This window comes from Aythya fuligula, chromosome 3 (genome assembly GCF_009819795.1).
Source record: "Aythya fuligula isolate bAytFul2 chromosome 3, bAytFul2.pri, whole genome shotgun sequence".
NCBI lineage: Eukaryota > Metazoa > Chordata > Aves > Anseriformes > Anatidae > Aythya > Aythya fuligula.
The window spans coordinates 608,301-625,340 of record NC_045561.1 but is presented as its reverse complement, the minus strand read 5'-3'; the positions used below and the strand labels follow the sequence as shown (position 1 = coordinate 625,340).

Sequence of the window (17,040 nt, the reverse complement as noted above, 5' to 3'; positions counted from 1 at the left end):
AGTTCATACAGTTCAGTTTGCATATTAAAACGTATGTCCTTTAGGCATGTCACCAAGCTTTTGTTATGTCAAAAAAGAGATTTAAATGGCCAGAGTTTAAGGAATTTGTATAATTAGAATGAAGGTGACATAGGTGCCAACACATTCTAATCCAGAAAATGAAAGCACAATTGAAAATGATTGCATTGCTTGCTATGTCAAATTACTGCTCATCAGCAGAAATGTGATAGTTGATCTTTGTGCTCTCTTAGCCTACACTAGTGTTCAAGTAAAATGAATTAATTAAATTTCTATTAAATTAATAGATTTTATTTCATAGCAGAATTGCCTAAGAAAGTGCAGGGAGTTCCTTACTGTATATATTAACTGATGGGAAATAACTGATTAATGCATAACAACTTTTCTCATCTTAATCCTGTTACCCTCCTTATTTATACTTCAGGGTGTGCATTGCCTGTATTCCAGTAGAATGTGATAAGTAGCATTCTCAGAAAAGTTAATATGGAAATAAAGCTCTTTTGCCTTTTAATTTTAGTTATAGTATCTTTGACATATCCAACACTTACAGTTATCTGCTAAAATGTTTTGATTCTTAGCCGGGTACCTTTCCATCTAATATGCAAGATGTGAGTCAGGGTTTTTACTTCAGTAACTTAATACAGTAACATGTGAAACTATCTTATCTGCTGTTTTTACTCATGAGCTGTATAGTTTCAAGGGTATTTTTTTCATGATCGCTTTTTCTTTAAAATACTGCTGGTTTGACGAACCAGTGCACCTTTTTCCATAGTTCAGATTACCATTATATAAAAGGTAGTAATACAATACCCGGCAAGGATTGTTATGTATGATAAATTCATTGCTTTGTCTGTGATACAAGAAATTGCTCTTTTGTGTTCACAAACAGAATGAGCTATATAAAATAATCTGAAAGGTAATGTGGACTAAAAGAGTAGTGTGGTAACAAATGTTTAATTACCCAATGGATCTGGCATGCTCTCGCTGCTTTTCTGGTTCTTGTCCAACTTGTTTGTCCGTGTGTCCGCTCATACTGTGTGGCTGCGTATAAGACAGTGTACAGCTTATTTCAGACTGGCATGTTAGAATATCTAAGTTATCCTTATGGTGTACACAACCCTCTTTTTGCTCACTGTACATCCACACAGTCAGAGAACACCTTCACGTTGTTCCTTTGAACACCTTATCTGAGTCAAACCTGCTACTGTTTGCTGCATGGTTGTTACATGGAGAACGCGGGAAGGATCTGAGTCCCTTGCTCATCTTTCACTTGTGAACGATGTCTACTGTTGTAGTAAAATTATGTCACAAGCTGAGCCTTCAGGATTTTGATATGTCATATGGTTACTTGGATTCATTTGGGTGTTTAATTTTCTTTTACAACAAAATACATATTTGGTCTTAAGATTTGGAGGCTTTCTAAAATAAAAAACCTTTGTTTTGCTGTCAAAACCTCCACAGCGTAAGGCAAAAAATAGTGTAATGCTATCACCTGAACAGAATAGATGGATTAAATTCTCTGATGAGAGATGATCTCTTCTCTGTTGAAGGAGCATTCTAACACACTTAAAAATAACATCTGTTTTAATACTTTGGGAATTCATAATACTGCAACAAACAAAACAAAAAAGGAAAAAAAAATCCCCAAAGCTTTAAAAGAAAGGTTTAGGTGTGTGTGTCGATCTGCTAGGTGCGTGTGTCAATCTGCTCGAGGGCAGGAAGGCTCTGCAGGAGGATCTGGATAGGCTGGACCGATGGGCTGAGGCCAACTGCATGAAGTTCAACAAGGCTAAGTGCTGGGTCCTGCACCTGCGGCACAACAACCCCAAGCAGAGCTACAGGCTGGGAGAGGAATGGTTGGAAAGCTGCCAGGCAGAGAAGGACCTGGGAGTATTGGTTGATAGTCGGCTGAATAAGAGCCAGCAGTGTGCTCAGGTGGCCAAGAAGGCCAACAGCATCCTGGCTTGTATCAGAAGCAGTGTGGCCAGCAGGGCTAGGGAGGTGATTGTCCCCCTGTACTCGGCTCTGGTGAGGCCACACCTCGAGTACTGTGTTCAGCTTTGGGCCCCTCTCTACAAGAAGGACATCAAGGTTCTCGAGCAAGTCCAGAGAAGGGCGACGAAGCTGGTGAGGGGTCTGGAGAACAAGTCCTACAAGGAGCGGCTGAGGGAGCTGGGGTTGTTCATCCTGGAGAAGAGGAGGCGCAGGGGCGACCTTATTGCTCTCTACAGAGAAAAGACACTTAGCAATGGAAATACTACCTGTAAAAGCCAGTTACTGATTGAATATATTTTCAGAGTACATGAGTTTCAGACATGTACAGAGTACATTTAACTGCATTTGCCTTCCTGCTAAAAAAGCCTTGAGTGAGGGCAGTCTGTCTGATACAAAACTGATTTATAGCTGGGTTGTCTCTATACAGAAGGCCCTTTAGCTTGTGTTTTCTCGCCAGTTTTTGCTTTGAACCATGTGCTCCCTTGAGTAATGTAGAAGAGGGAGATGATTTAGTGGGAGAGATCACTTCTGAGATGAAAAAAAATTATAAGGAATAATAGGTCTTAACAGCGTTCTGCGTTTAGTCTGGGAAGATGATCATTGTGTTCTTCTGCAATGTGCGATGCGTGGAGGCAGCATCTCATGCAGGTATATCATCATCAAGAAAGTCTACCTGTGCCTAGGGCCTGCAGGAGTGGCAATATGCCTTCACTATTTTTCTGTGTCATTTTTTTCCCCTCTAATTTGTGAGTATGCTTACCCAGGAAGGCCAAAGTGTCCTTTTATAAATAAATCCACAGCTCTGGTCTTTATGCATGGTAGTAAACTTTCCAAACTTCACAATGAACATTTTAAGTTTTTGGTACTTCTGTCACAAAACATTTTTAGGCGTACTCTTTAGAAATAAAATGGTGCGACTCAGTGACAAATTATTTATGACAATTACGTATGTTCTGTTTGTTGAGACCAAAACTTTCAGGTATCTCTACTCTAAAGTTCCTGTTTATATTAAAACATAAATCTTTGCTCTTTATCTTTTCTGGGTAAAAGTTGATGTGTCTTTTCCTTGTGTCATAGGGAAATGCAATTCCCTAACCCAAAAGAGTTTTGCTTAGAAACTACTTTGTTGTGAAAGAGAAACCCTCTTCACAGCCCAAGGTCATCACATAGGAAAAATTAATCTCACTTGTTGATTTCATATATGTTTTATATAATTGGCTTTTAGATATGCTTCACTGAATTGCTTTATATAATATTAAGCTTCATTCTCGAATTCCATAATATTCTTGTTATCTGTGTAAAACCCCAAGATACAAACACTGTGGAATTGTAGGCTTTCATGATTTCTAGAAGATAATGGTTTGATTTATAAAAAAAAAAAAAAGTAAAAATGAAGAAACTATTATGTAGAGATTTTAGGTATAGACATACTTTTGTACAACTCGTAGAACTACTGTGATACTCTTGCAAAAGTGATTGATGTTTTTAAATTATTATCCAGCCTAATGCTTTATGTTTTTCTGATGTTTGCTTGTAATTTCCAAGTCATTGTATTTGCTTAGTGTTTATATTCGGTGAGATCCCATCAGACATGTTCAGAATTACTATTCCTATTCTGTATTGATATTCCCACTTTTTTGATTCCATTTATATTGTACACTGCATTTGTAATTCAGCGAAATTGAGCATTTTAAAATTTACAGACAGCAGTGAATATCTTGCTGATGACTGCAGTATAATTGCCGGTGGAAGTCTCATTGGTTGGCATCCTGATTCTGCTGCTGTGCTATGGAGGAGGATCTTGGGAATTCTTGGAGATGTGAACAATATACAGTCACCTAAAATTCATGCAAAAGTTTTTGGGTATCTCTATGAGCTGTGGTATAAACTTGCAAAGGTATAGTATATCAAACTTTCATATAATATTTTTTTTCCTGTAAAAATGATACTTAAGTTTAGTTTAGGATTAGTATATGGAACACAAGCATGATATTTGGAGGATTCTGTCATAAGTTTTGTCAGATTTTGTTTGACTTCTAGTAGCTATCCTGAGTAAAAAAATATTCCTGTTTAATCATGAGAATTTAGATTAGTTGATTTACATGGCATCATGAAACGGTAGCAAAGAAAACAGAGGTATAGAATAGAATATTGCAAATGTTGTGTTAAGTGTAAAAGCAGATGGTACAACCTAAAATGATAATATTTGGTTAGGCTATATAGCATTATAGAATGTGTTTTCCTGGAGGTGTTTGCTTAAAGAGGAACTGTTTGGGTAGCACAGGGTATAGCGCCTTGAGGTGCTATAATAAAATAGAAAAATAATAATATGAAATAAATAACATTAATAAAGTAAGCTATTGTGCTTATTACCTCTCATCCTTTAAAAACACCAGGTAAGGGACAACCTTGCTATAAGTATGGATAATCAGTCAACTCCCTCTCCTCCTGTCTTAATTCCTCCTCTCAGAATATTTGCATCATGGTTATTCAAGGTAAGTTATTTCTAAAATTTTCACATTAGTGTTTTTTTCTGTATAAATATTAAATTTATGAGTGTTCAGTTGCATAATTCATAATTCTCACAATCACTGCTTTCTAAGACAACAGATATCTTCCAGAGGACATTTGGACTCAAGTCTATTTTAATAAATACAGTAGATTTGCTGTATGGAAAATCTGCTGAAAATAACAATTTTGTATTAACTAACTACTAGGAAAAATGTAGTAAAACAAGGCTTTTGCTCTTTTTAGGCAACCACCCTGCCAAATGAATATAAGGAAGGAAAACTTCAGGCATACAGGCTGATCTGTGCTATGATGACTAGGCGTCAAGATGTTCTGCCGAATTCTGATTTCCTAGTTCATTTTTATTTTGTGATGCACCTTGGCTTAACAAGTGAAGACCAGGTAAAAGCCTTCTTTAAAAAAAAATCATACATTTTTTTTCCATATGCTGATGGAAATGTTTTTAGTTTCATTTTTGAAGAAGCAGAAAGAAACGATTGTATGAAATTATCCATGTATAGCCTAGTCCGTTCTTCTCTTTGATTAGACTACAGTCTGAACTTTCTCCATACTCTTCAGGTTATCTTACCACTCTGGACAGCTGTTCTTGGCTAAACATTCTGTGTCTGTGAATAAATATGTGAATAAATGCCATTTCTGGGTTTATATGCCATGGTTTGGCCTAACCAATAATGTAGTCGGTGGGAGATGAGGAAAAAACTTGAGCTGTAAAAGGATTATTGGACCACAGAAGCAGCTAAATATGCATAAGAATTATAAGAAATACTCTCAGCAAAATAGACATTCTAAAACCATGCCTGTGTTTTTATAGCTGTAACAGTGTGTTTTCATCCTTAAAAGAAATACTCTGATGTATACAATGGCGAGAGCTGCACTGCAGATGCCAGCAGAGGGCACATGGACCTCTTTATAAAACCTGTAGAGGTATTTGCTGCTTCAGGGAGTGACTTCTCGCACCTTTATCAAGCCAAAGGGAACAGTCTTGCACAGATTTGGTTATGCTAGTTGTTACCAATCTTTGCTACTCCTGTAATCCCCAAGAAGGCCTGTTCTTTTGCATAACTAGTGCTGGGTTAGTGGTGCATTTTTTTAAACGTTGTGAAGCTGTTTTTAGCTTTACCAGTGTGCAACATGCTGCTCACACCTTGAACATGGGTGCCTTGCTGCAATCAGCAACTCAGTCCCTCTCTCTGTGCTGGCCTGCATAACCCTGCACTTGAAAAACTTCACGCTGTCCCTGTTTTTGCAAAAGTAAAGGAAAGACAACCATCGTCGTGCATTCTCTGCAAGCTTTCCACCTGCTCCCCAAGTGCTTCTGTAGGTATGGAAGAAGAAAACTATTAGTAGCAGAATATCTTTGAACTATACTTCCTAAAGCAAAACACTAATACTATGATACATGCAAAAACATCTTCCTGTGTTCTCACCTTCAAAAGTTAAGGCATGCATTTAGGATAACTTGTTTTTTTCTTTACACAGACTCACAGCATGCTCTCTTTTTAGGAAGAGAACTGACTAGGTCTCCTACAGATGGTTTGGGCCAGAGTTTTTCTGTTAATTGTCCTGGTGTGCTACTAGTGACACTGGAGAAAAATCCTGGAAAAGAGTTTCTTACATAGAGACTCGGTGATTTTTAAAACCTGGTATTGATTCTTGATGAGCTGTATTTCTCACCATTCATTGTGGTTTGGTGTTAATAACAGCTCCACTGATTTTAAGCCTGTTGCTTTGTTGCACTTCATATTTCAGTCTGTGTGCAAATTTGCAATGCAGACACTAAGATCAAGAAGTGAAGACTGGCTGATGAAGGCAGTACAGATCATTCCATGGTTTCCCAGATATTTTGCACACTAATGCTGCTCTTTTATTCTTCTTTGGCTCTCTTGGTTCTGCTTTTGTTGCCTCTTGGTGGCACACTTGACCGCAAGTTTTCTCTTGTGTTACTGTCCTTCCAGTTCTGCTTTCATTAGCTATGATACTGGATGATGTGAGATGTTCACTCATGGTGCTTTGGGGCTTCAATTCTCATGCAACATGTTGATGCAAAGCCAGTTCATTATACCTATTTCCATATTTGCAGTTTGATTAGGGTCACATTGCTCAATGGGTGTTTAGAGTAGCTCAATATTTTGCATGTTGAAGGTAACACCTGCAATAAATACAATTGCAGGAATGTATTGTTTGAGGCAGAATAACAGAATAACTGTTAATATGGGTCATGGATATATTTCTCAAGTATTTTGGTGGAGCCAGGGAGTTATTTATGCTAGATGCCATCTGGTACCCTAATGATTGAACACAGGGTCTTTCTTCCACAGGTAGATTGATGGTGCAGGCAAGGTATTTCACCAGCCTTTTACCTTGCCGCCAAAAGATTAAACTACCCAGGTGTGGGGGAAATCTGATCTGTTTTGCGTGAAGGGGCTGGAAATTGGAGATCTTGTAGTGGAAAGAAAGAGCAATCTGCTTTGTGATTTTTTTTTCCTAAACATAAGCATATATTTCTCACTTTTATGGAACATTAACAGAAGAAAGGAGAAGGGGATTTTCTCATGGGGGAATTTTCATTCTATGTATGTGACTAGTACAATTTTAAAAATTAATGGAGAGAAGCAACACAAAGGTAGACCAGCTCCAGGAAATCACATTGGTTGTTTTAGATGAGCCTTTTATATGGCTACATAATTTAGTAAAGTTATGGTCAGAAACCTTATAATCTGAATATGATTATCAGTATTTTAGCATCAGAAATATATCTTTTTGAAATGTACTTCTCTTAGAAGAAAAAAAAAAAGTCCACAAATCTTGTATTACATGAGCAAAGTGCAGTTATACAATTAATTTTAATGAAAGCCGGACTTCAATATAAAGATAAATACCTTACCAAAGACACTAATTGGACTTTCTGAGCAGATAGTAGTTGTATTTATTTCAGTAGATACATGTCCAGATACACGTAGCTATCTGGATAGGTGAAAAAGGTTTTTCCTAGACTTGGGAGAATGCAGCCCTCCTCCTCTAATGTATGCACTGTTTCCATTACCTGTTACTCTAAATTGCTCAATTGTGTTTCACTCCTCTCTTGAGGGTATGAGTATACAAAATTACTGCTGCATTGTGTAGGTTTTGGTAATGGTAAAAAACAAAATAATACATTTATTAATACATTCATGCAAAGTGCAACCTAGTTTTGAAGACTTGTCCCCTGGAGCATATAAAAGAGCAATGTAAAGGTATATTTTATAAAAAGCTCCCATGATACTTGGAGTTCAAGATTTAGCAATTAGTTCAGCAGATGAGAAAGGAGACAGTGTTGTAGCTAAGCCATGGCTAATTTATCCATGTCTGAGTGTCAAACAACAAACATCTCCACTTGAGGAAGTGTACAATTCTCTGCAACAATTGCATCACCTTTTCAGGTGGGAGAAGTAAGTCACAGCCTGGCGCCACAACTACTTTCAGTGTGCCAAGTGCCCTGAACCCAGGGCACAGGTGACTGTGCAACAACAATTCTGCTCCTGTACCACTTGAGCCAGTGGGCATTTCTCTGATGCTCTAGTGAGTTCAGATTTTCCCACTGCTTTTTATGAACAAAGTTCACTCAGGTTCTCCACCTCCCCTCCCTCACCAGTACAGAGGAAAGTGAATTAGAGCATGGTTTCATTTTTTATACACTATCTTCACCTGGTAGCGAAGGCAATGTTTCCACTTGCATCCAGAGCTTGACTGAAAATCCTGAGAAGACAGTGTATCAGGAATCACTCAGACAGGATGCAGGAGGTACTGCTTGCATTAACTTCAGTTCTTTTGCCCTTTATACCACTGAGGTCTGTCAGCCTTCAAATGCCTTCAGGGTCTTTCTAGTCCATCACACCTGTGCAGGACAGACTTTTTCTATCCAGTATTTCTTCTGGTATCAACTCAGCCAGGCAGCAGTGGTTACAGGAATGCCTAGGTCTTTCCCAGCAACATCCATTTCTTTACTGTATCATTCAGTCTGCAGCTTCATGAAAGCCATCCTGGTGTCACCTGCATTTGCTCCAGCTCCTGGTTTAAACCATGGAGAATCATGGCATGTTCTTGGGAAGAGATTTTTAGAGGATTCCACAGGAGAGCCTGTTGCAGCTTGGGTGGGCATAACTGTGTGAGTTTAAGGGTTGAAAAGCCCCCACTTGCAGCAATCGTAAGAATTCATATTTTTTGATTTGGATGATACATACAGCTTTTAAAATTCAACTGAATTCTAATATTGCAATGCACAAATGTCTAGGTGTAGAAAAGAAATGTATTTTTTCTCATTTCTACTGGCTGCTTACTGTAGCAGTAATTTTTGCATCATGAACTTGAAGTATGTAAGCTTTTTCTTTTATAGCTTCCCTATTTTTTCTGGTAAAAAAAACAAACACCCTAAAACTCTATTCCAAAATTCTACTAATGCTACTCAGCCCCCTTTTCAGAAAAACTACTATTGAGATAATTCTAATTCCTACAACTTTTGGTATTCTCTGTAGAGGAAGAGGCAGCTTTTCAAAATGTTGCAAGTTTTGGAACTGCCAGCTCTTTCGTGTCATTTTTGGGGAGAGTCTCACCCTGCTACCAGGGCTTTGGCATCAGTTAACACACTTGCCGTAAGCTATTGACAACATATGCCACTGCATTTTTGGCCTGTAGTGTTAGAGATTGTTATCTGAAAAGTGAGCTGACAGGATAGTTATATTCCTGGCTTTTGAAGAGAGTTTCAACAATTAGGTTCAGTAAATCTGCAATTATACTGGCTTGCCAGCATATTTTTGGAGCAGGTTACTTCATAAAGAAATAGTAAGGAACATAATAAAAAATACATACTTCAGAGATTCTCTGAAAAGGACAGCTAAAGACTGCACTAAGGGCTTTTTGTTGTTTAATGATATTAAATGCAGTACTAACTTTAAATATGGGGGGAAAAAAGCCCAGATCCAAATGAGTTGACAGATGTCCCTGGTGATTGAATTTCAGCACACAGAGACCTGGCTTCTTTTGCTATGCAGAACAGCATAAGCCCACATGCATGCAGTGCAGCTGAAGATGGAGAAGTTAACAGCCACGTTTTTAGCTTGGTCCTTTTAGTGGTATAAGAAAGGAGCTAGATTTAATAATTTACCAGTAATGATAATGATATATTAATATATGTTATGCTTGTCTATAAGCCCCTTAGTTTGTTTAAAATAAACTGTTGCTTACTGTGGAAAGAAAACTTTGTCAGTTTCAAAGTAAGCTCATGTAGAAATGCAAAGTATGGCAAGATTGAAGTTTTGTGTGTGATTGCTGATTTATATGGAACATTTTGTAATAGAGTTGCTTGTAAGCTTTTATATCTTTCTGTTAAATTCTTACTCTGCAACAAGAAGCAGTGTTCAACTCATGGCTGCGAGATCACTGGTGCTGTGCACTGGGATGTGTGGTAGCTGTGTGGGGCATTGTCTTCCAAAGGTACTGTAGATGGGAGCTTCCCTCATGTATGCAGTGGGATAAGTACTTCTTGCCTAGATTTCTGTCTGATAGTGTTTCACATGAGGACTCTTAGTTATACAACATCTCAGAAACCATAGCACATATTTACATTTCTCTCCAGACTGCCATTAAAAAAAAATCATAACGTAGTCTTTAGATAATAAGGCTTAGAGTCACATATTTTAGTTTGCTGTGACCTTCCAGTAGCTACCTCAATTTTCTCCTTCTGTAGTCTCCCCCACATCTGCCTTTCTGCAGAACATTTACCTGCTCTGTACTGGGTGAGCAGTTCTCTCAGAAGACGCTGCATGCCCCTCTGCTCACCCACATCAGGAGGATACACTGGCAGTGCTGGAGAAAAACAGCTGCTAGGATTGACTGGAAGAAAGGCAGAACCAGGTAATGCCAACTGTAGGAGCTGTGTGTTCTTCTAACAAATGCCTGCTCATCATCCTGTCCCTAAGCTACCTTCCCCATGAGGGGGTCACCCCAGCACTGCAGCTGGGTTGGCACCATGTGCTGGCATCTCACTGCCAGACTCCCTGGTGGTCCTGCCACAGGTGTTTGGGAGAAGTCTGTCTGCCAACACAAAGCTGTCTCAGCATTTCAGGCAGTAGGCAATAGAAATATCAAACATACTTTAAAATGGGACAAACTTCTGTTCACTTAAGATATTTGTCTGATCTCTGTTAATAAGGCATCTGGGCACTTCTCCATATGAGCACAAAGGTTGTTTTTATGTTCCAAATGCACCTTTAAAAGAGCTTTCTAATGTAGTTTGGGGGCAAGTAACAATTACCAGCAGGTAATTTATGTGATAATCTGTCTGTCATCTGTTTTCCAAATTCCAATATATTACATGTCTTCTGGTTTTCAGTTTCTCTCTCTGTTACAATCTAATCACAAGATACTTCAGCAAAGATAATTTTTTTTTTGAACATTAGGTTTAAATGACAGATTGAAATAGATTTTCTGACAAGCAGTCCTGTGCTTTCTGAGCGTGTTAAAATTCTTCACAAACTTTTATCGGAACTTAATTTTTGACAAGTTAACTCTTACCTAAAATGTAATGCCAGCTGGGAGAGCTTGGAATAAGTAAATGGAATCAGTCGTTACTTTAAAATAAAAGGAAAATGAAGGATTTACCACTTATGTCCTGTTTAAATTAATAATCTTCTCTGTGCTGTAAATTTCAGCCCCAAATGAGGTATGTCTCTGGGAAGAACAGAGTGAACTTTAAGTAAAAAATCCATGTTGTTCCTGTTGAGGGACAATTGGAAACGTGAGGAAGGCAGATGGCAGGCTATTTTGTTACACCTGTAATCTGCAAAACCTTGAACAAAAATTAGGTGAAGAATATTTTTGTAATCAACCTTTCAGTGAACTTGAATTTTTTTTCCACTTACTCACTGGATGTTTATGACCAAATTATTTGGATTACTAGATTACCCTATACAGAAATATTATGCCTTTTATAGGGTTAATCCATTTGAAACAGATGTGTGTGTGTTTGCCCCCTTCTCTCCCTTCCTCCCCATTTTTAACGCTACAGAGCATCATTTTGAATTGAAATAGTCCATAATGGTCCTTTTTTTTCACTTTTCTTTAACAACATGAACACTAAATTATAGCTGTGCAATTATGTAAACAATTGAAATGCTTCCAGAATGAATACTTCCTTTTAAATTTTCATTCTGTGTAATTGCTGAAAGGTTCGGAGCCATAATAAACCAAAATTATTTTACACATTTATCATTCTAAAGGTCAATTATGAAAGAAGTAAAGAAACAACACTGTACAGAATGAGTAAACCAATTTCTATTGCCATCACCATATGTTTTTCTTATTGCTTGTGTTTTTCCAGTTACTGTGTACATAGCATTCAATTAAAGTGATTCATTTACTAAGCTGTAAGCTGCTGAACACAGTTTACATTTATAGAACAGTGCTTTAAAGGGAAGGAAACAACTTGCCTCTGTTTGAATTACCTGATTTTTGCAATATCACTGATAGGACGTATGTTCTCACTGGGCCACTTTCTCATAAACCTGAATCTTTTGATAAGTTTGCAATGCTACTGAATTAATACGTGAAGTCATGGTTTTATTGTTAGCTGTGTTGTGCATGAAAGTGTGCTCTCTGGGAAACAGTAGAAAAATTGTCAAATTTTACCTGCAAACGCCTTCCTGAGGTGTGGTTTCTTTCCAATCTGTTCTGTTTGCAATAAGCTCTAGTAGAGCAAGATGATGTTCAGGATGTATTCTGCCCTGTACTAATTTAAATGAAGTCACTAAAGCTGTCACAGACTAATACTGAGTGAAGTGCCTGAGGTGAAAAATGGCACTGGAAACTAATGGAAAACTAGGCTGTTTGTGCACAGTGCTAACTTTTATTGGTTCTGAGTCTGTTGTATCATCGCAGCATATGATCTGTGCCAGAAGGTCTGTATTTCTACGTAACAAAAAAGAAAAGCTGAGGATTGTTTCATTAGCTTTCCAAAAAGAAACTTTCCAAAGGTTTTTGCCTTCTAACTATGAAAAATGTATTTTTTTTAGTGGTTGTACATCTCATAAACAGCAAATAGATCCATGCAACGGAACTCTAGCAGCTTTCTGTAGTGAATGTGTTGTCACAGCATATGTGAAAAATTGCATTATTTATGCTGTGCTGTAAGCTTATAGGTATTAAGGTGTTAAAACAACAGTTCTACAATTACATTTTTTTATCCTAATTTTCTAAGAGTTCTGTTCAATGACCATGGCTAAGAGCTGATGATGCAAGGCGATCGTTACAGTGGTATTTAACAGATGGGATTGATGGAACAAGGACAGGAGTTAACACAGTTGTTTGTAGCAGGTCTTTGTACTTCCTATGTTCTGTTACCTTTTAAGCCAGGTTAGCACAGGCTCTTTTATTGTGGCATATGTCAACAGAAGTGTACTCCCATCTGTTGCTCTATGGTTTGATGCCCAATTATTCAGAGACCAAACACATCTCAGTACCTGGCTCCATTCGTAATTACAGGTGTGTTGTGCTGCGAGGAGTGAGGTGCGTTAATCAGCCCCTTAATTATGAAAAGGTGGGTCTTTTGTTCTGCTTGGAGCGTGAGTTTACCACCCACTTTATGAGCTGCTGCATCCATCTGTTCTTTCTTTTTGAATGTTTGCATTGACTGATATTGACTTTAAAATGTATCAAAGGAAGTGATTAAAACTAGTTTAAACATTAACTCGAGTGGCATTCTAGCTTATTCAGGAAAGTGGAAGCATTATCTTGTACTATGTTAAAAACGAATATTTATTTGGTAATATTTTAAATATATAACACTGTTATTTTGTAGGATGTTACTGCTGTAAATACTTCAGGAGAATAATAAATAGGTTTTGCCCAGGTGTTGAGCAGTGCATTGAGAAAATACCAGTGTGGCTAAAGCATATCTTCAAACAGAGAAAAATCAGCTTAACTTCTCTAGCTTCTGATGTAGAAAGTGAGCATAAAGACATATTTTCAGACTAAAATTTACATTCAAACCATCTTTCACACATCATAAAAGCAGTAAGGGTGGACACTGACAATTGTTTTCCTTCACAATTTTTTTTTAAATTTTATTGAGAAGAAAAATAATCTTCTACTCAATACAGAAATAACTGTAGCATGTTCTTCTGCAAATGTAATGCTCTAGGTAAGGATAATTTAGCTTTTGAGCCTAATTATAAGCCTTCTGAAATGTCCTAGAAAGAAAGTCTTAAATGCAGGAACTTTTCTCTGATTTGAAGAGACTGTGAAGAATTGAAACATGAGGAAGGATTAAATTCGAAATGCTTATCTCAAATATGGTCTGTGTCATGGGGTAATTATGAGAGCAAAGCTGTTGCTGGTGGTCTAGTATTACAAGTACAGTGCAACCTCTTAAAAAATAGTAAGAAAACTTTCTTTAAAAGTTCAGCAAAAAGTCTTTAATCTTTTTTTTTCCCCCCAAGGCTTATCTGTACTTGCAATTAAGTTATTTAGAATAGCAAATAGTAGCAATCTAGTTACTATAGGTTTATCTTTGTTACTGTGCTGAGTGCAATCACTTCTTGCATTTGACATCACTGCTTCTCAGCCAGCCCAGTGTAGTTGAAATGTATGTGCTAGAGCAGCCTAACAGGTGTAAGCTACCTGCTGTCAGGTAGTGCTTCAAGCTCCTTTGGGTGAAAGGCGACAGTAAGTTGTGTCATTTCATTATTGTTACGGCTACAGAATTCTGAGTAATACTGTTTTAGGAGGTACCTCATTTGGGATGGTGTAAAACTTCGTCTTAAATTGATTAACAGTTTGGATGTCTTGCTTTATCCAAAGTCTTGTTTCACAAGCAAACAGTTATTTTACACATAGACATGAAGAGACATAGGTGTTTGTTTTTTTCATAGGAATTTAAGAGTGCAAATGTCACTGAAATACAAAATGCCGTTTTCTTACTAAATGTACATGCAAAAGAAAGCCGCAGTTGTTATGCGACAAGGCATGTGGCTCTGGGAAACATCACTTCGATGAGTGGGGAACTGGTGAATTACAAAGTTAAATCCTCTTAAACTCTCCTGTTGTTGTTTTGGTGTTTTGTTTTGTTTTGTTTTGTTTTAATCTTTTTACTCAAACAGGTAACTTATCTTCATTTTTCAGGATATCTTGAATACTGTCATAAAGCATTGCCCACCTTGGTTTTTCTTCCTGGGCCTACCTGGCTTTACGATGCTGATAGGAGACTTCATTACAGCAGCAGCCAGAGTGCTGAGTGCAGACATGCTGGAGGTGAGTATGGCAATGCCCTGTGCCCGGCCTGTGGGAGCCCGCTTGCTAACAAGCTTGGGATGTCTCCACTCTAACAGGTGCAGACTTATTAGTGCAAGGTGAAATGGGGCTCTTGGGGGGCAGATACCATGGCAGCTGATGTGTGAAACTGGGGGATAAGGTGATATACTAGCATTGCTGAGGCGTTTCATCAAAAGGCCAAAGTGTGAGAAATCATATCCTCACCAATGCTGCCATGTGTTTGTGTGCTACAAGCAGGACTTGGGTCTTAGAATCTTGTTAGCATTTTTCACTGAGATGATTTCACGGATTGAGATATGGAACTTGTTTTGTAATGCAGAATGTTTTACGAAGTATCAACTCTAACAGAAATGGGATTCTAAACCATTAAATTAATGAAGTAAAATAAACCAGCAAATTAATGGTGGATGCCAAAATAAGGGTAATGATGTGACAGCCCTGGAAAAAAAAACAGGAAAGCACTGGAACCGCAATTTAGGGGAGACCTTTTGATCCATTCTGGCCACATGTTTTTACTGTTGCTCATGATGTCTGTGCTTCTGAGCAGACGGTGGTGCACGGGGACACAGATCTCCCAGCTTGAAGCAGAAACAAAACAGCGAGTCTGGTTGCATTGTCCCTCAGCACTTAGACATTAATTTTCTGGCATCTCTGAAAAAGCTGATCAGCCTGATTTCTGATAAATCTTAAAATGCGAATAAGAAGTGAAAGCTTGACTTTCCATTGAAAGAGTTCTTAAAAAAAAACAAACACAAAACACCTTTCTTTTCTCCTATAAGCATAAAACAGTGTGCAATGTATTTTCAGTGTTACAAAAAAAGCATGAGTAGTGCCAGATCCACACTGATGGAGGAGTTCTGCACCAGAAAAAAGAAAAACACAGCAGCAAAAAGCACAGACAAAGAAACGTTTGCTAGTCACTGCTTTAGTGCTCATTTTGCAGTAGTTCTAAAGGAAAAGCTACTCAGGACATGTTCCTCAGGACACTTTCTGCACTGTATTGTGAATACAGCACTTTTAGTATTTGCAGTAATATACACTAGCCTCACAGCTTATGTTATTTTCATAACTTGATGAAGAAAATATTTTTGTTTACTTTTCCTTTTGTTAGGCTCCCCGTTCAGAAGCTCATACCATCCTTGGTTCTCTTGTTTGCTTTCCAAATATCTACCAAGAAATCCCACTCTTGCGGCCCATTTCAGAAGCTGGTGAGATCATCGCGGGAAGTGCAGATGTAAAGGTAAAGCCACATTTAATTAGTAAGTCTAACATATCTTTATTATTTAATCACTTATTTTTTACTGTACACTTTTTGTTTAAATAATAAATCCCTCCTTCTCATCAAAATCCCACAACTGCGCACATTATATGTACTTACTTGATAAGCATTGCTTTTCCTAACATGCACCATAAAATTAGCAAAGCTTAGATAGTACAAATTACATTTTATTTTCAAGGAGAGTGAACTGGCTATGATCAAATGCTATGTTTTCCAGCCAGATGCCTGTCACATCAATTCATTAAACAGTGGACGTGGTATTATTTAAAGTGCCCATTCATTGCATCTATGTATATTAGGTTGTTCTCTAAGAGATGTGGAGTGTGTATGAGGGGAGACAGTTTCTGCCTTACTGGTATTACAGTAAAATGCTAAGTTGATTCCACTCTTACACAGAACCATTAGCTTAATATGAATGGTCTTTCCCCAGGCATTAACTTCAGTGAAATACCCTGCAATATTAATTATTTTGCTCAGTGGAAAACTTTGTAATTTAATGACCTTAAAAAATAACATTGAAAGGAAAAATCACACATGCACACCCTCCCACAAAGACCCCAACAAACGCGACCTAGAGCATCACTAGCTGATGGAACCTGCTCAGATGGTTGCCCTTGTACAAACCTCTATTGCTCCTTGATAAACTTGAGACACCATGCTGATCCACTGTGGAAAATTAGCTAAAACTGGGGAGGAATTTCTGAATTCCTTGTGTGGCTTTAGAATGTAAAAATGGACAGAATGCAAAACATTCTTCCAGTGCTTCCATTCTGGATTTCTTTATCACACCCCAGAGTCTCATCAGGTGAGTGTTAAAGCAGGCTAGATTTTAAAGTCTTTTGTGTTGATTTTTTGTGGGTCAAAATCTAACTTGCTGAAAATTTGTACACCATAGTTTGTATTATCAAGTGCTGAAC

General features: G+C 37.8%; 1 protein-coding gene across 1 annotated transcript in view; it reads left to right on the top strand.

Moving 5' to 3' along the window:
• Nucleotides 1–17,040, top strand: part of RALGAPA2 (Ral GTPase activating protein catalytic subunit alpha 2) — a 139,135-nt gene that overhangs the window by 50,571 nt on the left and 71,524 nt on the right. The window contains 5 exon segments of the mRNA XM_032185106.1: nucleotides 3,717–3,910; nucleotides 4,410–4,508; nucleotides 4,768–4,923; nucleotides 14,695–14,823; nucleotides 15,956–16,084. Of these exon segments, the coding sequence (XP_032040997.1) occupies nucleotides 3,717–3,910; nucleotides 4,410–4,508; nucleotides 4,768–4,923; nucleotides 14,695–14,823; nucleotides 15,956–16,084 (707 nt within the window).